Source organism: Spodoptera frugiperda, chromosome 18, assembly GCF_023101765.2.
Source record: "Spodoptera frugiperda isolate SF20-4 chromosome 18, AGI-APGP_CSIRO_Sfru_2.0, whole genome shotgun sequence".
Taxonomy (NCBI): domain Eukaryota; kingdom Metazoa; phylum Arthropoda; class Insecta; order Lepidoptera; family Noctuidae; genus Spodoptera; species Spodoptera frugiperda.
In genome coordinates, this window is record NC_064229.1 from 3,689,404 (window position 1) to 3,707,398 (window position 17,995).

General features: G+C 35.9%; 1 protein-coding gene across 2 annotated transcripts in view; it reads right to left on the minus strand.

Moving 5' to 3' along the window:
- Positions 1-17,995, minus strand: part of LOC118277833 (FHIP family protein GI14169) — a 30,321-nt gene that overhangs the window by 3,337 nt on the left and 8,989 nt on the right. The window contains exons 4-15 of one of the 2 annotated variants that reach the window (XM_050700339.1): positions 15,187-15,256; positions 13,127-13,211; positions 11,817-11,925; positions 11,200-11,360; positions 10,612-10,748; positions 7,461-7,547; positions 4,109-4,276; positions 3,303-3,512; positions 2,636-2,776; positions 1,792-2,299; positions 1,279-1,457; positions 535-676 (exon numbers count right to left, since the gene is read on the minus strand). In XM_050700339.1, coding sequence (XP_050556296.1) covers positions 535-676; positions 1,279-1,457; positions 1,792-2,299; positions 2,636-2,776; positions 3,303-3,512; positions 4,109-4,276; positions 7,461-7,547; positions 10,612-10,748; positions 11,200-11,360; positions 11,817-11,925; positions 13,127-13,211; positions 15,187-15,256 — 1,997 coding nt within the window. Of the gene's footprint in view, positions 1-534; positions 677-1,278; positions 1,458-1,791; positions 2,300-2,635; positions 2,777-3,302; positions 3,513-4,108; positions 4,298-7,460; positions 7,548-10,611; positions 10,749-11,199; positions 11,361-11,816; positions 11,926-13,126; positions 13,212-15,186; positions 15,257-17,995 lie in introns of both variants that reach the window. The other variant, XM_050700338.1, reaches the window with a different exon arrangement.

The window sequence follows — 17,995 nt, forward strand, 5'->3', positions numbered from 1 at the left end:
TGCGTGTGTCAGTTATGTCCAAAAAGTCATTATTTGACATTCGCTGTCTGTTCTGTTTACATTGTTGTTTCGTTATGACTATGAATTAAAAGTAGGATTACTAAAGGTGATATTGGTGATGACCTTCCTTCCTTTCATAGCTAAACACCTTATGATAGCATTGTAATAATATAAAGCACTTAATTATTTCTACAATTATAACTGCAATTAATCTAAACTAGTACCTAATCTAAATGTAATATTTTGTTCTTAGATTTATATAGAAACCGCAAGCCCTAAAGGCTTTTGATCATGTTTTTAGTTATCACTAATAAAGCAGCAATAGAATGCTACATTTGGCATGCCTGTACAATATGTTTTTGGTGGGGCAAAGCTCTATAGAGATTCTGGCATTGTCATTTCATAAATATTTTGGTAATACACTTGTAATTCCTTCGTATTATGGGTCCATTTCTCGGCCAGAATTAATTGCTTACCATCTGATAATCTGTAATTATAATTTACTTTCCTAGACCTTAAAATTGCAAGACTTACCATCGTCATTCGTCGGGCCGCGTGTCTTCACCAACGCCATCTCTCGTTGTATGAGGTAAACTCTTGCCTTGTCCACCAGCTCGCCCGTGTTGTCTATACCTTCCGTCAGCTCGTCTACCTCTTCTTTTAATTTACTTAGTATCTGGAAATAAGAGTTAAGACGTATAGGTAATTTAAATTTGCTTTAGAAAGTCGGTACTGAACTCAGCAAGTTCTGAGACTTCGAACTGAATCGTCGTCGAGAATTTGATGGCGATAAGATCGAATTAACGCGTCATTTGTTTTTTTTATAGGACAAGTACGCCACTACCTCCTATGGGAAGAACTACCAACTTCTGTAAAAGAAACTTCTGTAAAAACTCCTATGGGAAGTAGTGGCGGACTTGTTACAGAAGTTGCAACTTCTGTAAGCCAGTAGAAAGGTGTAAGCCAGTGTGAAGATGCCATAATTATAGAATCTACAGTAGATACAACCATGGAAACACCGGAACACTGAAGTTCGACGCGTCAGGGACATGAATAACTGTCTTGGATCCCGCACCGAAATATTCGTCAGGGTCATTTGGTTACGTAGAATTGATTATTTTGTTCGAATTACCAAGTGTATAAAAAAATAAAAATATATTTATTTATTCCAAAATATAAAGAGATTATCAAGGGATCTTCTTCGAATAATAAAGGTCCGAATCATCGAAAGTTCGAATTAAGTATAGAGACAACTGTAAAATAATTTAAAAAACTTACTTGAAACAAAGAAGGCACGTTCGGCTGCAGTACGAATCCGGGACACAGCAGTAGCGAGGTCAGCAGAGGAGTAGGTAGTGAGGCCAACTTGGAGACCACACTCGTGACGCGGCAGTTTACTATCACTTCCGATTCTAAGAGAACCGCTGTCTTCTTCAGAAGGCTGGCTAGTAATGGGCCTGGATGGAATAAAAAGAGTATTAGTTATTTTTTTTTAACTAATGGTTGTGTTTGTATTTATAAACAGTGTGGGGCATTAGTACAAGTTCGCTTTACCTTCGACGAGATTGAAATGAGAGCGCGTTCGGCGCTCTGATTAGTTGGTTTGGTTCATTCGAGCCGGCCAATCAGAGCGCCGAACGAAACGCCACTCAATTTTAGGTCGCTTTCAAAAGTAGTTCTCACTAGTACTACACTACTTTATACAATGGCAGAGAACGAAATATTTAAGTACAACTTAAATTTAAGTAGCATTTTAGTATACGGGTGATAGAGCAGCAAAAAGAAACTCACCAATAATTGATTCAGCACTGGCCCTCCAGCTCCTAATCAAAGGCACTTCCCCCTCGTACCCATTATCCTCTTTCTTCACAAAACTCCTCCGGAACAACTCCTCAGCGAATCCCTCATCCCCCTCCCCCTCTTTATACTTAAAGCTCTCATACCCGCTACTCTCCCCCGTAGACGTCAAACTATCATGTTCTTTTACTTCATTCAATTCGGTCTTTACTTCACTCTCTTGTTCATTCAATGACGTCAGACTATGTTGTTCTTTTTCCGAACTGTCACTTGTTTTTGTCTCGTACCCACTCGTACATGAAATAAGGCTGTCCTGCTCTTTCGGTGAGGCTATGTCTATCTCTTTCGTTTCTTTTGTATTGTTGTTTGTTTCTCTTTTTGGCGGCGTGACGCTGTCGTACCGCGAGCTCCAGTTACTGCATGCTAGGACGCGGGATACTATTTCGAAGCGCGAGTCGCAGATGTAGGCGTGGTAGTTACCGAATAGTGTGTCGTTGGGGTTCTGGAAGAAATAGTAGACAGTTAAAAATCGCTATAAAACAGCATATTTAATCAGTTGGAGTATTTTTCATGAGTTTAATCTTAAGTCTAAGTCAGTTAATCTAAGTCAATAAAGTCTAACAGCTACAGTGAACTTTGTTCAGTACGCTAATGACCAACAGACATATAAATGTTTATATGAACAGAAAACTTTAATTCTTCGATGTGAATATGTTGGATAATTCACTACACACTATTTTCTGTACTACATGGTACACATAAAACATCTGTACTAGTTAAATAATAAACGAAAAAGCGTCAGTTTTCGTAACACAGTCTTATTAGTTATTATACTCACTCCATAATTGACTTTGATTTCATGCACCAGACTGCTCATGGCGATGTCGTCGTGGACTCCATTCACCCGCCTCTCGGTGTCGCTCTTCAGATCGAGGACACGGCGTCCACTCATTGCTAGCTCGTCCACCCACTGTTTTGTCTGGAAAATGGGATTGTATATTTAAAATCTTTTGTATCTATTAGAGTAATATTTATGTTAGTAAGATGTTGCTTACATTTGATAATGAAGTTTAGTATTATATTTATAATAATTGAGACTAGTTTAATAACTAAAACAATAAACAGGAAAATTAATTAAATCACTAATCAGACTGCCTCGTTGGTCGAGTGGTCGCAAGTGTGACTGCCGGACAAGGGATCTCGGGTTCGATTTCCGTGTCGAGCAAAGTATTACTGGGCTTTTTTCGGTTTTTAGAAAATTTCTCAGTAGTAGCATGAAGGGAATTGTGCCCGGTACATGGCAATAGGCTCACTACCTATTACATGCAACTTTAAGACAACACAAATGGTGAAAAGTGGGTGTACATTGTACAGATGTCGGCATGACGTGTTGTAACGTGCACCTCTGCCTAACCCTTCGGGGATTAAATGCGTAACGATATGTGTCCAATACAACGTAGATATGTTAAAGAACTCCAAAACAACACAACACTAAAAAATCTTACCATCTCCATAGGCCTCGAGCAGCACCTAGGCGAGAGTCCCAAGAACGCGATAGCCGCGTCTCTGTAAGGCTCTGGATCAGCTATCTTATGTCTGTAGGCTACCATCAGGTGGTGGCCGTTCAGCAGGTGCTTGAAGACCAGGTCTACCATCACATCTTCACAGTTCAGGTCGATCAGAGTCTCCATTAGCGCCAGGGAGACTAGTGATAGCTGGAATATAGAGGTTTAGTGTTAAAATATATTTGGATGAATAAAATTATAGTAGTTATAGAGTCAAGTGGATCAGGTTTTAGTAATTGGGTTTGGTAAAATATATCATTTTTTTTATTAACACTGAAAGACTTCATAATTTTACCTTTAAACAATCCAAAAATCAGCAGCTTTATTTTACAAAATTAAAGAAAAAAATACTACTGAACAAATCATGAAGCAAATATAAGGAGGAGATGTCATAACTGGATTTCCCTTTAACATAATGCGTGACACTTTATGAGGAGCGCGGGACGTTACAAATCACACACTTCTCTATTTTTTCCAACATGCAGTCCCATACTAAAAACACATTGTTAATTGTCCACATTTTAATGTACCACTTCCTGAACGCTTATATCTGATCTACACCATTTTACTTAAATTATCATAGGACAGGGCCCATTTATATTGTCACAGTGCATCACATTTTAGCATCTCCTCTTTGTACTGTCTTCATGTTAAAAAAACTTCATTCCATTAGAGAATAATTTTGGAAACAGAAAATTTCATTAGAAAAATAGAGACCTCATTTCCAAACATAAAACACAACAAACCTGAGAATTCCCTTCAAGCCTCCTCAACAGCACATCGACGACTCTAACCCCATCATACTCGTACACAAAGAGGAAATGTAGCACGGCCCTCAGCAACCCTCGTCTGGTGACGCATCGCAATAGAAGCTCGAGGTACGCCATCGCCGCCGCCTGCTCCGCCGCGCCACTCTGCAACGTCGCCCCTTTCGTCTACGGTATGTTCCACGTTAGTAGGCTTCTATATACAGTACGTTCCGCGGTTGAGTGACAGTTTTTCGGGAAAAGGGGGAAGGGGTAAGGGGGAGATGTGAAATTGAAATTGAGGGGGAATTGAATTAAAGGTTGTATTTGTGTGGTTTTTATGTTTTTTTAGGTCAGAACAGAAGATTTTATGGTATTCTTTCTTTTGTATTTTAAAGGTTTAATATTTTTAAGAGTAATTTAATATTATAATGGTATTGAAACTTTTAAATTTCTTAATGTACAGTATGTTTTTTTTAGTTCTTTAGTTTGTTTAAACAGTCACATTCACAGTTAGTTTTAATAAAAGTATTTTGTAATTAGTTTAGTTAATAGTTAAAAAAGGAGGTGCTGGAAAGAATAGGTTAGAGGTAACTGGAAGAGATTAAACAAGAAGATTCGAAACAAAATAAAAGAAAAAAGGTTAGACTACTACCACCAACATAGAGGAATTTAATCGATTCATTGCTTGGACATAAAACTATATTTTAAATAATTATTTGGTTACTATTATCAGAATCTAATGAGTTGATCGATTGTTATTGCTGATCAAATAAAACCTAAAAACTATATCTAAGCACTTGTTTCTTTATTAATAGACTAAACTAAATAGTTAAATTCTTGTTACAGTCGTATCATTTAATAAATAATAGATTATCAATTTGCTGACCACACTTAGGTTTTACAAGAAACAACGTCACACACATATAGAAGCAGAAAACAACAAGAAAAACACACAAGCACATATTGTGCCCTCCATCACCAAGATGAGATACCATACCAGTTTATATTTCGGGTCTTTTTTCTAAATACAACATTTCGTTAGCATTGGTTCAGAGGGTTTAGTACGAGTTTGTTTTACGTTTAACGTGATTGAAACGAGAGCGCATTCAGCACTCTGAATAGTAGGTTCGTAGATAGAAAAAGACTGCTCACATTGTTATAGAGGGAGAGGGGTAGGGTAATGAGAGGGGGAAAGTCAAGGGAGGTAGGGTGAGAATGAGAGGTGGAGAGGCAGAGGGGGAGGGGGAAAGAGAAAGATTTTAATGTTCTTGGCTTTTAATAAGCCCTGATTGGTATACCTACTAACAGACATTCCACTTAATTCTGACCTTCAAAAATGCTTTCTTAGACTGAATAGACTAATGACTTGAATGTAAAATGTCCAGCGATGAATCGATCAAAGGATGGTTACCGTCACTAAACCGCGTCGACATGGCCCATACCGGTGCGACCCGCGTGCAATGAAAGCCCACTTACGTGATGTTATGCCGTAGAACATGTTCGAACAATAGCATATTCCAATAAAACATGGTAAATAATTATTTATATCGCATTAACGTAAATATTAACTAAGGCCCAGTACAAATCGGCGGAGGAGTGGTAAAGATGTTGAGAATAAATCAATTATAATGAACCTTAAACACTACAGCTTAGGTTTATTTTCAAAATGATTTATTCTCAGTATCTTCTCTACGCTTCCGCCGGTTTGCGCTGGGCCTACAAACATTAAATCATAATAAAATGACCATGTTTTAATATTTAAATGTTAAAAGTACTGGAATATGCTTTCATTCGATAAATAAAATGCATTATGACTAATACAGCAAATTATATGTATGCATGATCCTTAATTTTATTATAACTTTCATGAGACATACTAAATTCATTATTATGTTATCGGCTTACTCGCGTAACTGTTTGACGAGGAACTCGGCTAGTAACACCAGTAGCAGCGCGACAATCGCCGCGTCGTATGTCGCTGAATGCTACTCATGAATATGAGCCTCTAGCATGGCTTGAAACTAGACAAGTTCCTCGTCAAACAGTTACGTGAAAAGATCAATAACATAATAATTATTTAACGATCTTTATTTTTTAAGGTAACAAAACGTCATAATACATTTTTTACATACAATATTAACAAAAATATCAATTCATTTTCTTCACAGTTCACGTTTATCAAACTCATTTATATTTGTAAGTATACAATGAATATAATAATTCAAAATGATGATTCAGTATTATTATTAATTAATGAAACAAACACATGATTTAATGATGCTCACACGATGCTCGATATAATAAAATACATGTATTTAATATATTTGAGATAATTTCAAGAGGACATTGAAAAATCAACTTAATTTTCTATAGATTAAATTTCAAATTAGGAAAACTGTGTGACAAGTCCTTGTAAGCATGGAATAAGGTTTATTTTTCAATGTAACGACTAACAAGAGATGTTAAAATAAACCCTATTGTTAATACGAATAGAGTTGAAAATACAAAATCAATTTATGTGCAATACGAATATTAAATTCTCACCTGTCTATAACTGAAATAAAGACTAGAGTTAGTATTAATTTGTGTCATTAGTATGTTAAAGTAAAATGTGCTTTATTAAGTTTGTGATTTGAAAGTATTTTAGACTTTATTTTGTACAGTGATAAGGTTTGAATTATCTTTTTGTATAATAGAATTTTAAGATCAAGGTGGTACCTACCAACAAACATTTTGTGAAACATAAGTATATTTTAATGATATATAAATTATAATGTAAATATAATAATAATACTTATATTAAAAATATTATAAATTAATGAAAACCTTTATAATGGAATCAGCCAGGATCTTGTTATGGACATGTAGATAATTATAGAAAATACATAATATTCATTAATATTGATTTTAAATACAAGAGGCCTTATTTGATAGCCGAAATTGTATAAACCTATCCAATGAAATATATTAACTAAAAAGTCACGGTTTACTAACATATATCAATAGAGTAAATCGTGAACATATAGAAAAGCTGTACTAGTTTCGAGTCACAGAGGGACTCTCCATCATGAGCAGCGTGCGCAGACCGCGACGTCACGCCACCTACTCATAGTGGAGTAAACCGTGATTTTTTACTTAATTTAGTATACTTATCTCACGACAGTCATTATAAAAATGCAAGAAATAGACTTCACTAATTATAACAACTTATTATAGAATTAAATAAAGCACCATATCCATAACAAAATCCTAGTACATAACAAACATAACAGGCTGGCAACGCATACAATGTATCCCTGGATCCCACTCCTGCGCACAATGGCGATCCAATATGGCGGCGGTTGCTTACCTGTAGTAACGCTGGGCCCATGACTGGTACTAGGAACCCTTGGTATAATAGGTCCAGGAGGTGCTTCTTTATTGAGGGGTGGGCTACCTGAACGGACGAAGAAGAAATAATTAAATATGTAGATATTAAAGAAATAAGTAAAATGTTTCGACATATGAGAGTCTAACGCCCGAATACTCAAACGCTACTCAATTTTAAGTTGTACTTAAATATCGTGCTATCTCTGTCATTTTATAAAGAACAGTACAGTTACAGTACTACATTTGAGAGCGTCTTAAAATTGAGTAGCGTTTGAGTATTCGGGCATATGAAGTTTTGACATTAAATTGAGTTACTAATTATGTGAGTGATAAATGATAAATGATATTTATTTCTGTAAATAGATTATAAGATAACACTTTTACACGTCAATATTTCAAATAGCTAGATGAGGCCGGCATTTCCTATCCGACTACTCTGAGAAGAAAAGCCGAAACAAACTCAGAGGTCATAGTCTCTTTTAAAGTCCAGACAATATCAATTAGAGATGTCGGAGAACCGTGCAAGTTTATTCTGTAGTGGTCTTTTGAGGAAAGAACCACAGCAGTTTGAGCGGACCTGTTCAGATGGCAGCACGCATGTGTCAGTTTACAATTAGCTCAGCTGACGGCTGTTGCTGAATGATCCGACGAACAATACCAACCAAAAGAACATTTGGGTAGGCCACACAAATGCTCACACTGTCAGAATATAATTAACTAAAAGTGAAATGACTAGGCAAAATCTCGCACGGTCCTCAAACTAACAATTTTAAAAATAATATGTAAAAAAAAAAAATATCGAATGATATTAATGTATATCATGTCAAATTGTATAAAAATGTAACTTGTGTTACAAACATGTCAACATGACCTGTGTGGACATTATAGCGGCTCACTCCCAAGCCTGACTATCATCTAAGTAGTCTTTAATTTTATAAAAAGCTTTACTATACAGTTTTTCTTTAATAACATTTTTAAATTTATTCAGGCTCAAACTTTGAATATCGCTGGGAATTTTATTGTAAAAGCGTATGCATTGACATCTGAATGAACCACTTATTTTCTTAAGTCTAGTAGTGGGAACAATATATTTGTTTTTACTTCTAGTGTTTATATTATGTATATCACAATACTTTTTAAATAAATTAATGTTTTTGTGAGCATACACTACATTTTCATAAATGTATTGAGAAGGAACAGTCAATATATTAATTTCTTTAAATAGTTCCCTAAGAGAGTGCCTCGGACTAAGATTATAAATTGATCGAATGGCTCTTTTCTGCAGCACAAAGACAGACTGAATGTCAGCAGCATTTCCCCACAGGAGGATACCATATGACATGATACTATGAAAATAACTAAAGTATACTAATCGCGCTGTATTTACATCGGTCAAATTTCTAATTTTTTTAACGGCATATGCTGCAGAGCTGAGCCTTTTCGACAACTTATCTACGTGTGGAGCCCACTGTAGCTTAGCGTCCAGAGTTATACCTAAAAAGACAGTTGAATCTACAGGGTCCAACTCCTCGCCCTTGATTAGCACGCTGGTTTTCACATGTCTAACATTTGGTGTTGTGAATTTAATGCATTTAGTTTTTGATTCATTAAGTAAATTATTGGCACTAAACCAGCGTACTATTTTTGAGAGAGCACTATTTACATGATCACTGACTAATTGTCCACGTTTGAGTTTAAACAATAAAGATGTATCATCAGCAAACAGTACTATCCCATGGTTATCCTTCACAAGGTAAGGTAAATCATTAATATAAATAAGAAAGAGAAACGGGCCGAGAATTGACCCCTGCGGAACACCCATCTTAACAATAGACCCGGAGGAAACTTTTCCGTTAATGTCGACTCTCTGAATCCTATCACTCAAGTATGAAATAAGAAGATCCAGAGAGCTGCCCCGTATTCCATAATGGGATAGCTTCCTGATCAGTGTTTCATGAGGGACACAATCGAACGCCTTGGATAAGTCACAAAAATACCCAATGCGTCGGCCGAGTCCTCCCATGCATCATAAATGTGGTTAAGAAGTTCAACACCGGCATCAGTTGTTGAACGACCCCTTGTAAAACCAAACTGGTTTCCATGTAATAATTTATTTCTATTAAAGAATCTTTGCAACTGATGTAGAATAATTTTTTCAAAAATTTTACTGAATGTAGGTAGTACTGAAATAGGTCTAAAGTTAGTGGGGTCAGAAGTACTACCCGATTTAAATAACGGAGTTATTTTACTATTCTTCATGAGATCAGGAAACACACCACGATCGACACAGTTATTAAAGATTAGAGCTAATACGGGTGCTACAATATCTATTACAGAGCCAGTAATGTACACAGAATTACCCCACAGATCTGCAGTCTTTTTCTTGTTCAAGGTATGGAACGTTTTGACTATATCTGTATAATCTATGTGTTCGAAAGAGAAGCCTAAATTGCAAGCTGCAACATTTTCTTTTAGTAAAGATTCTGCAACTGTGGGAGATGAGTTCAAAGACTTAGTAGTGGATACAGGAACGTCCGAAAAGAAGTTTTCAAATGCAGCTGCGACTTCTGCATCCGAATTAATTATATTATTATCAATTATAAGACTAAATTCACTACTCTTCTCTTTAGACCTCCCTGTTTCACTGTTAATAATACTCCAGGTCGCTTTAATTACATTGTCACTGTTTTTTATTTTAGAGCTCAAGTATAACGATTTTGCAATTGAGCAAACTTTTTTAAATAATTTAGAATATTTCTTTACATATTCACTAAATTCACTTGTATTAATGAGATTATATAAGAGTATTTTAACAATAACAATGTACCGATTCAGACTGACTTCTAATGAAAGCCAAAGTCAAAGCAATTTATTTCATTTAACCATAAATTGCTACTTTGGAAACAACAACAAGTAAAGAAATAAACATTCGTTTGTTTATGTAATAATTTATTATTACATTAAAAGATTAGTGCCTTGGGCAGTTAATTACATACATGTATTAACTGTATTGTATGTATGTATTAACAAAATCGAACCATACTAAAAATTGTGATATTCGTTTTCGGGAGCGGTATTTTTACACCGGGTACAACTAAAACACAAATACCGTACAACATTTGAATGCATACCTGTGCGACAGCGTTACAGAACTCGAGCGAGTCTATGAACAGCGTCAGTTTGTGTACGTGGTTCACGTCGTCGGGGGTCAGGCGGTATACCTGGTCGTTCAGGGTACGGGGCAGGAGCGAGTAGAGACCGCTGAGACCTGTGGCAGATAATGGACTTTATTACTAGGAGTATTGGGTTGGATTTTGCATGTCAGACTTATTAAATTGACATTAGTCTTAGTTTATAAAAAATATATAGTTGACCAAATAATGAAACAGCAAGAGTATTTGAGACTGCGATATCTTGATTACAATTCCAAACACTATCGAATTGGAACTAAACCAAGATCTCATAGATATATCAACGTCATTTTATCATTGGACTCATAAACAAAACTCAACTATAAAACCAACACAATAAGACTCAATTTCGTGTGTAGGCACCACATCCAACTCATTAAACCACTTTTATTTAAAACTCAACCATATAGACATCACAATAAGACTCAATTTCGTGTGTAGATACCACATCAAACACATTAAACCACTTGTATTTAAAACCCAACCATACAAACATCACTATAAGACTCAATTTCACACAAAACTCACCGGTAGCGAGTACAGGACAAGTATTCCCAGCCAACATGAACTCGGCTAGCTGTGGACACCGGGCCGACATCTTGGCACACAGCAGTAGTGCGTCCCGCGCCGCCGACCCAGTGCTGCCCTCGCGATGGACTGATGAGAGGAGGAGGCGGACTATTATGAACCTGAGAAGAAGAAAAAGGTAATTAAAGTATATGGTTTAGTTGTAGACTATACGAGAAAAGCTAGACTAGTTTCAAGTCACCGATGTGACTGAATGATGGACTCTATTTAACAGTAAAAAAAAAAGTGGTTAATATATAATTCCCAAATCGGATAGTACGCACGGTCGTACGACGGCAGTACGTCAGGATTTTCTATCCTAACCCGGAGCTCCGGACTGCCTAGTGGGTTACCTGGCTTACCAGGGCTCCGGTTCGAAAAGCAGGAGTAGGAACGGGGTGGTTTTAGTCAGTAAGAATCTGACAATCCTTCTCGCCTCGCCCAAGATGGAAAAAGTCATTGAATTTTACCCTCTCAAAAAAACCCTGTTACTTCTTCTATGCAAGTCGCTAGTATAATTACATTATTATAATTATACAGAAAAAATAATAACAATAAAACATTTATATTGAACTTACTCAGCTTGCGATCCTTTCTGCGTGTGCGTGGTGAGGAAGAACAAATCCAAGAACTTGATGTTCTGCATCAACGCCACGCAGAGCTGGTTCAGTACCGTCACTAGCTGGCCTGGAAACACACATCATTGTGAGGTTATTATTAAGAAAAGGGATAGGCAGGACTATATTTCTATTATTTACTTAGCAATTATGTTCTTGGCTTCATGTTATAGTGTGATGTTGTGAGTCCCATTTATATAAGGAAAGGTGAGCGTGTGTTCGATTGAATCATACATTAAGTTATTATTTTAAACATTGCCCCACACTAGGATTTCTTTACATACACATGTAACCCAGACCCGAAACAACAATTTGTGGATCACATAATTAAAAGTTGCTCTGTGCGGGAATTGAACCCGCTACACGTTGCGTGGCAGCCAGTTGCCCAATTGCCCAGCCCCCAAGGATCTAACCTTGCTTGAACTCATTGTCGACGTGTGTTCTTCTTTTGAGTTCAATGCCCGAATACTCAAACGCTACTCAATTTTAAGACGCTCTCAAATGTGGCCCTGTCACTATCAATTCTTCAAAAAATGACAGAGATAGCACGATATAAGTATATAATACGAGATAAGTACAACTTAAAATTGAGTAGCGTTTGAGTATTCGGGCGTAAGAGTCATTCTCTTCTTTTGTTAACTATTGTTTAGAATTTTATAAAAGATCCATACTTAAACATTATGCATAACGAAACGTCAATATTTCATATAATTCTGCTTCTAAAATAAAATAAAAAACGGGGAATCACAATAGCTAAGTCACCATCCTTTGAGGTAAACACAAATAAAGATAAACAGCATCTTATTTGATTTTTATCAACAAGCATTGCACATGTTTATCTGATCACACGATGCTAGATATCGACATTCATTCTTAAGATAAAAATATTACTCATCTTCGACCAAGATGAGTTCGCCTTTGGAATTCGTAAAATAGGACAGATTTGACATGTACTAACACGACTTTTCTGAAAATTATTAAGACATTACTACGGATATACTCATACTACCTACAATAGTAATTTATGACAAACTCCATAAAATCCATATCAACTGCATTTCTTTTAATATTAAGAAGAATGTAACCCTAATAATACAAGAAAGTCAGCGTCAACAATTTTAACAGCAGTCGTGACCCATACATTGAAAGCCAGACCGTAATGTGCCCTCTGCCTACCCCACAAAGTCTTTATTGTAGAATGGGTCCCGACTGCCCCAAGTCTTCGTTCGACAGCCGACCAACGAGTCAGTTTTTGAACTTGAATTACTCACTTTCAAGATTAGGTGGAGGTAATTCATTTCGGAATCCGCTTAACAACTTCAGCAGTGGTCGTAGAAAGGGCTCTGCAGCAATCACCTGTAAAATAAATAAGATTCTATTACAATACGACATGATTAAACCCAGACCCGAAGTCAACATATTTTGAAGCCTGAGCAAAACATAATTACCAATATGATTTGTCTTTGAATGGCATTTAAACTGTAAATATTGGTATACAATATCTAGACACACGGCAGTGTGTCCGCCAAGTTGAGCAAAAAAACCGACACACCGGCCGTGGGTCATATTCGAACCATTTCGGGCCAAGTTCGACCCACCTATAACTCATTCTATTTTATCTACGCATATGAAATTTTAGTATCTGTCGAGATTCACTTACTTATCTAAAATACAAAATTTCATTAATGTACCTATTTAGGTCTTGAGATATTGACGTCAGAAAATCGCTATTAAACACTCATACTTAAACATTACTACATCTCATCAAAAACCTAGACCACTTCCAATGGTCGTATTGACTTGAAATTTGGCTGGAGGTAGGTCTTTAGGTCAAGGTAAAGGAAAAAATCTGAAAATGGCCAAGTGTGAGTCACGGTTTTAAAAATAGCTGAAGGTGTAAATTCATACCTTTAAGGTAAAACAAAAAAAATATCTATATCTTCCAATGGTCGTACCGACCAAATTGCGTTACGAAGGTTTTATTTGTCACAAGTAAAGTGCTAGAAAATAAACCTTACAAAAATAAATGAAATCCCACCCAAAACATAAATGTGAAACTGCCAAGTTCGATAATATTGGAATGCTTCATAAGAATGAGATCTAAATAAGACCATAGTTCCATACACAGACCTCAGTATAAAAATGATTAACTTGGCAAGTTTTAATAGAAAATTATATACTTGACTCATGCGTTTTAGGTTTATAACAAAGTGTGTGATGCCAAGTTTGTTAACATCCTGATGACATCTTTTAACTGAGGTCATGGAACTTGGTACTTATTTAGATCGCACTTCTTTTAAGGCGAAGCACAATATTATCGAACTTGGCAGCCTTTCAATTTATGTTTTGGGTGGGATCTATACATCCACAAAGGAATGATCAAAATGACATAAATTAATATACAGTGGACACATACACAACTTAAATGACATAAAACAGACTGGGTCTTACTTAGGGGTCGTCCATTAATCACGTGAGGTTTTTTCAACGATTTTTTGGCCCCCCCTCCCCGTTGGTGATATGTGGTGAGATTTTAGATTAACCCCCCACCCCCAACCAACATCACGTGTATTTTTTTAATACAGAAAATAAGTATGAATGGGTTAAGACTTTGTAGGTAATACAAGTATCTAAAAATATAATCTAAATTGGTTTAAGTTTAGAAATACGTAATTATAATTTATTATACTCTTTTATGGGGAAGTGACAAATCCTATACACCCCGTTTTAAGGTTTAATAAACCGGGTTAGGTGAAAAAATTAATACACGTTATATTTTAATAAATCCCCCGTCCCCCTCATGAAGTTTCGTGATTTTTATCGACCCCCCCCCCTCCCCTAATTGAGTCTCACGTGATTAATGGACGTCCCCTTATACAGGGAATTCTAGTGTGGGTTACATGTTACATTTTTATATGACCCTGTAGGTCATATAAAAATGTAAAATGAAGGTTTTGTTAATAATTTTTTTTTTAGCTAAAAATACGGTTTACACACGTAAATTAATGGAGAAAAGCTCTACTAGTTTCGAGTCACAGAGGAACTCTTCATCATGAGCAGCGTGAGCAGACGCGGCGACGTCGCGCGGTCTACTAGGTATAGGCTCCTCTAGGCTGAGTAAGCTGCGCCACGTCACCGCGTGCGTAAGCCGAGATTTTTAGTTAATTTAGAACGTCTCACTATTAGTTATTATAAAAAGATTTTTTTTTGTTAATAACAAAAATCCCTATAAAAAATAAGGGCCCATTAATAACACAGCATACTCGAGATTTATCAACCACATACAATATACATGATAATGCATACCTATAGAAGTGCTAACAACATTTACCTGGGTACTATAATGGCTGATAAGATGTCCAAATAACTTGAGTTCCTCCAAACGCACGGCATTTTCGTATCTGTAACAATGATGTTATGTGTTATTATTGTGTGAATTGTTTAATAGCCTATTACGTGAGGTGCGTAATAGTAGTAGTAAGTAGTAGTAGTAGTAGTAGTAGTGGAACCCAAAGGTTTCTTGCTCGTTCTTCTCTATACATTTTGAAATGAGATGACAGACAGAACTGTCAGATAAAATTGATTTTTAACCTATTTAAAAAAGAAGGAGGTTCTCTGTTTGATTGATCTGTATATTTGTGCGCGATATCTCACGATTGGCCGATCCGATTTTGATGCGGTTTTCAGAAAAGTGTTTGTTACACTTAGTAGCTGGTTTTACTTCCGACTTAAAAAAAGGAAGGTTGATGTCAGTTTATTTAAACGTAGCTTACTGAAAATTATAACTTTTCTGAAGTGTCTTAATTGTGGTTTAATTGGAACAAACTGTAGTGCCTAATTACCACTCTCCAAACATCAAGTTCTCATCATAGTCCAAATAAACGTTTTAGAATAGTCAAAAGAGTCGATTGTTCGACAGTCAGTCAGTTTATCAAAAAAAGCAGTAAATAAATCCCTGCTAATAATAATGGCATTCACAATTTTCAGCATAAATCACAGAGCTACTCGAAAATTCGCTCAACTCATTACAAAAGCTTAAAACTAATCTTATTGTCAAGTACGAAATGATTGCGAAACTCTTTGTGCAGGGCTGTGCACGTCAGCAGATACGAGTAGTTCATATTATTGATAAATTGATAATAGATTAAAGTCCCTATATTATTGATAACGAGCGATATGATTTAGCAATCAGACTGACGGTCTTTGATCTAATTGTTTTTTTTTTATTAATTCAATTATTGTCCTTTTGTATCTGAATTTACGATTGTTTTATTGAACTAGAGGGCGCTATGGTTGCTAAACAAGGGAACTTCGATCAGCAGTTTTAAGTTTGGGAGAGCAATGTTTCGGCACGAATGGATTGGCTCGACAGGAGTCATACCACGGCCTCACAGAAAACCGACGTGAAACAACTCTTACGTGATGTGAGTGGGGTTACCGGAGGCCCAACTTTCTCAATCTCCGATTTTCCAACATCCCTTAAATTTTTAACTTCCAAAAGTCCAGAAAGGCACTTGTAACGCCTCTGGTGTTTCGGGTGTCCATAGGCGGCGGCGATTGCTTACCAACAGGTGATCCGTCTGCTTGTTTACTGGCTAATACCATAAAAAACCCAGTCAAGAAGACTAAGGGGTGATGGTAAATATTCTAGTATACCGTCACGAATCTTAATTTCAATCGTTTGTTCTTGCAATGTTGTTTGTTGCATTGCTTCTGCTTTCTCCTTGCGTCAATTATGTCGATACAAGTCGATATTAGTGATTACAAAGGTATCTACAGATAAGTATATTAAAAGTAGCAGATACAGAAGGAATGTAAAGAAAAAAGTAACAATAATTATCATTTGATATGAAAAGCTAATATTTGGCACATCTATTAAAATTTCTCTAATCTGATTATGAAAACTAGTTCAAGCTTCTGTATTTTAATCAAGTTTTAGTTCAATTCTACTCGATTATGTTCGAAAACAATTTTTATCAGCAGACTTTATAAAATGAAAATAGCGACTTAATATTTTTATTTTATCTGTTGTATGTACCGGAAAGCGTAGCGTGGGTAGGACAACTAAAAGATAGACTAAAAGTTTGATAACCTATTAAGGGTCAAATTGTCTGGGAAAAGACTGCTAATTATATGATTTTTGAAAATGAACTTTAGTGTCATATAGTTAAGGTGCAGTTAGTACAATTATATCAGTGAATAAAGATATGTTCTCGAGTCGAGCAATATTTTTTTAATCAGGAACGCAGATAACATGACTTTATACCATAAGCCAATTATTATCCCCGATTTCCCCAACAACCCTGTAAAATACAATCCGTCAAAAGGCCGAGCAATGCACTCGTAACGCCTCTGCTGTTTTGGGTGTCCATGGGCGGTGACGATTGCTCAGCCATTAGTCGATCCCACTGCTCGTTTACCGGAAAAGACTTATTTTAAAAAAGACACAAAGATTGGGTGAAGCAAGAAAACATCAATATAAAAGAAAAACAATGCGTTTGAGAAAATATGCAATAACCTAGTTTAAAACAAGACCAGTAAAACTGAAAATCATCATATTGAGGTTACCTAGGAACTCTAATAGCACATGAATGAGTAATAACAACAATAATATTTATATATCCTATTAATAATACTCTACGTCGCATTGTTTACTCTATGTTAGTGTGAGTCACACAGTCGCGCAGGAAATAATAGTGTTGACATAAACTCATATGACCTATGCCCGAACGTAATCTTAATTAGGTAAGCTAACGTTCATTATAAAAAATTATATAATTATAACTATAATTATAATTAAGTAGTGTTTGTTTTGTATTAAGACATGTTGTAACATTTTTTATTGAGGACACTCTGTATAGGTGTGTAATGTACAGTCCGCTCTCATGGTACGGTTTCAATTCTTTTTTTTATGGAATAGGGGGCAAACGAGCAGACGGTTTACCTTTTCTTGTGTTCAATATATTATTATAAGTACATATACTTCAACAATCAAAAGCTAACTTGGCTTATCGCTTGTACGTGCGCTTACGCACCTGTTTCGTTATATGCATTATCTTGTTTATATAAAGACTCTGTAAGGTTTCTTGTAATAAATAGAGTAGGTATGTCGAAATTTGAATGTATGTAAAACATTAAAA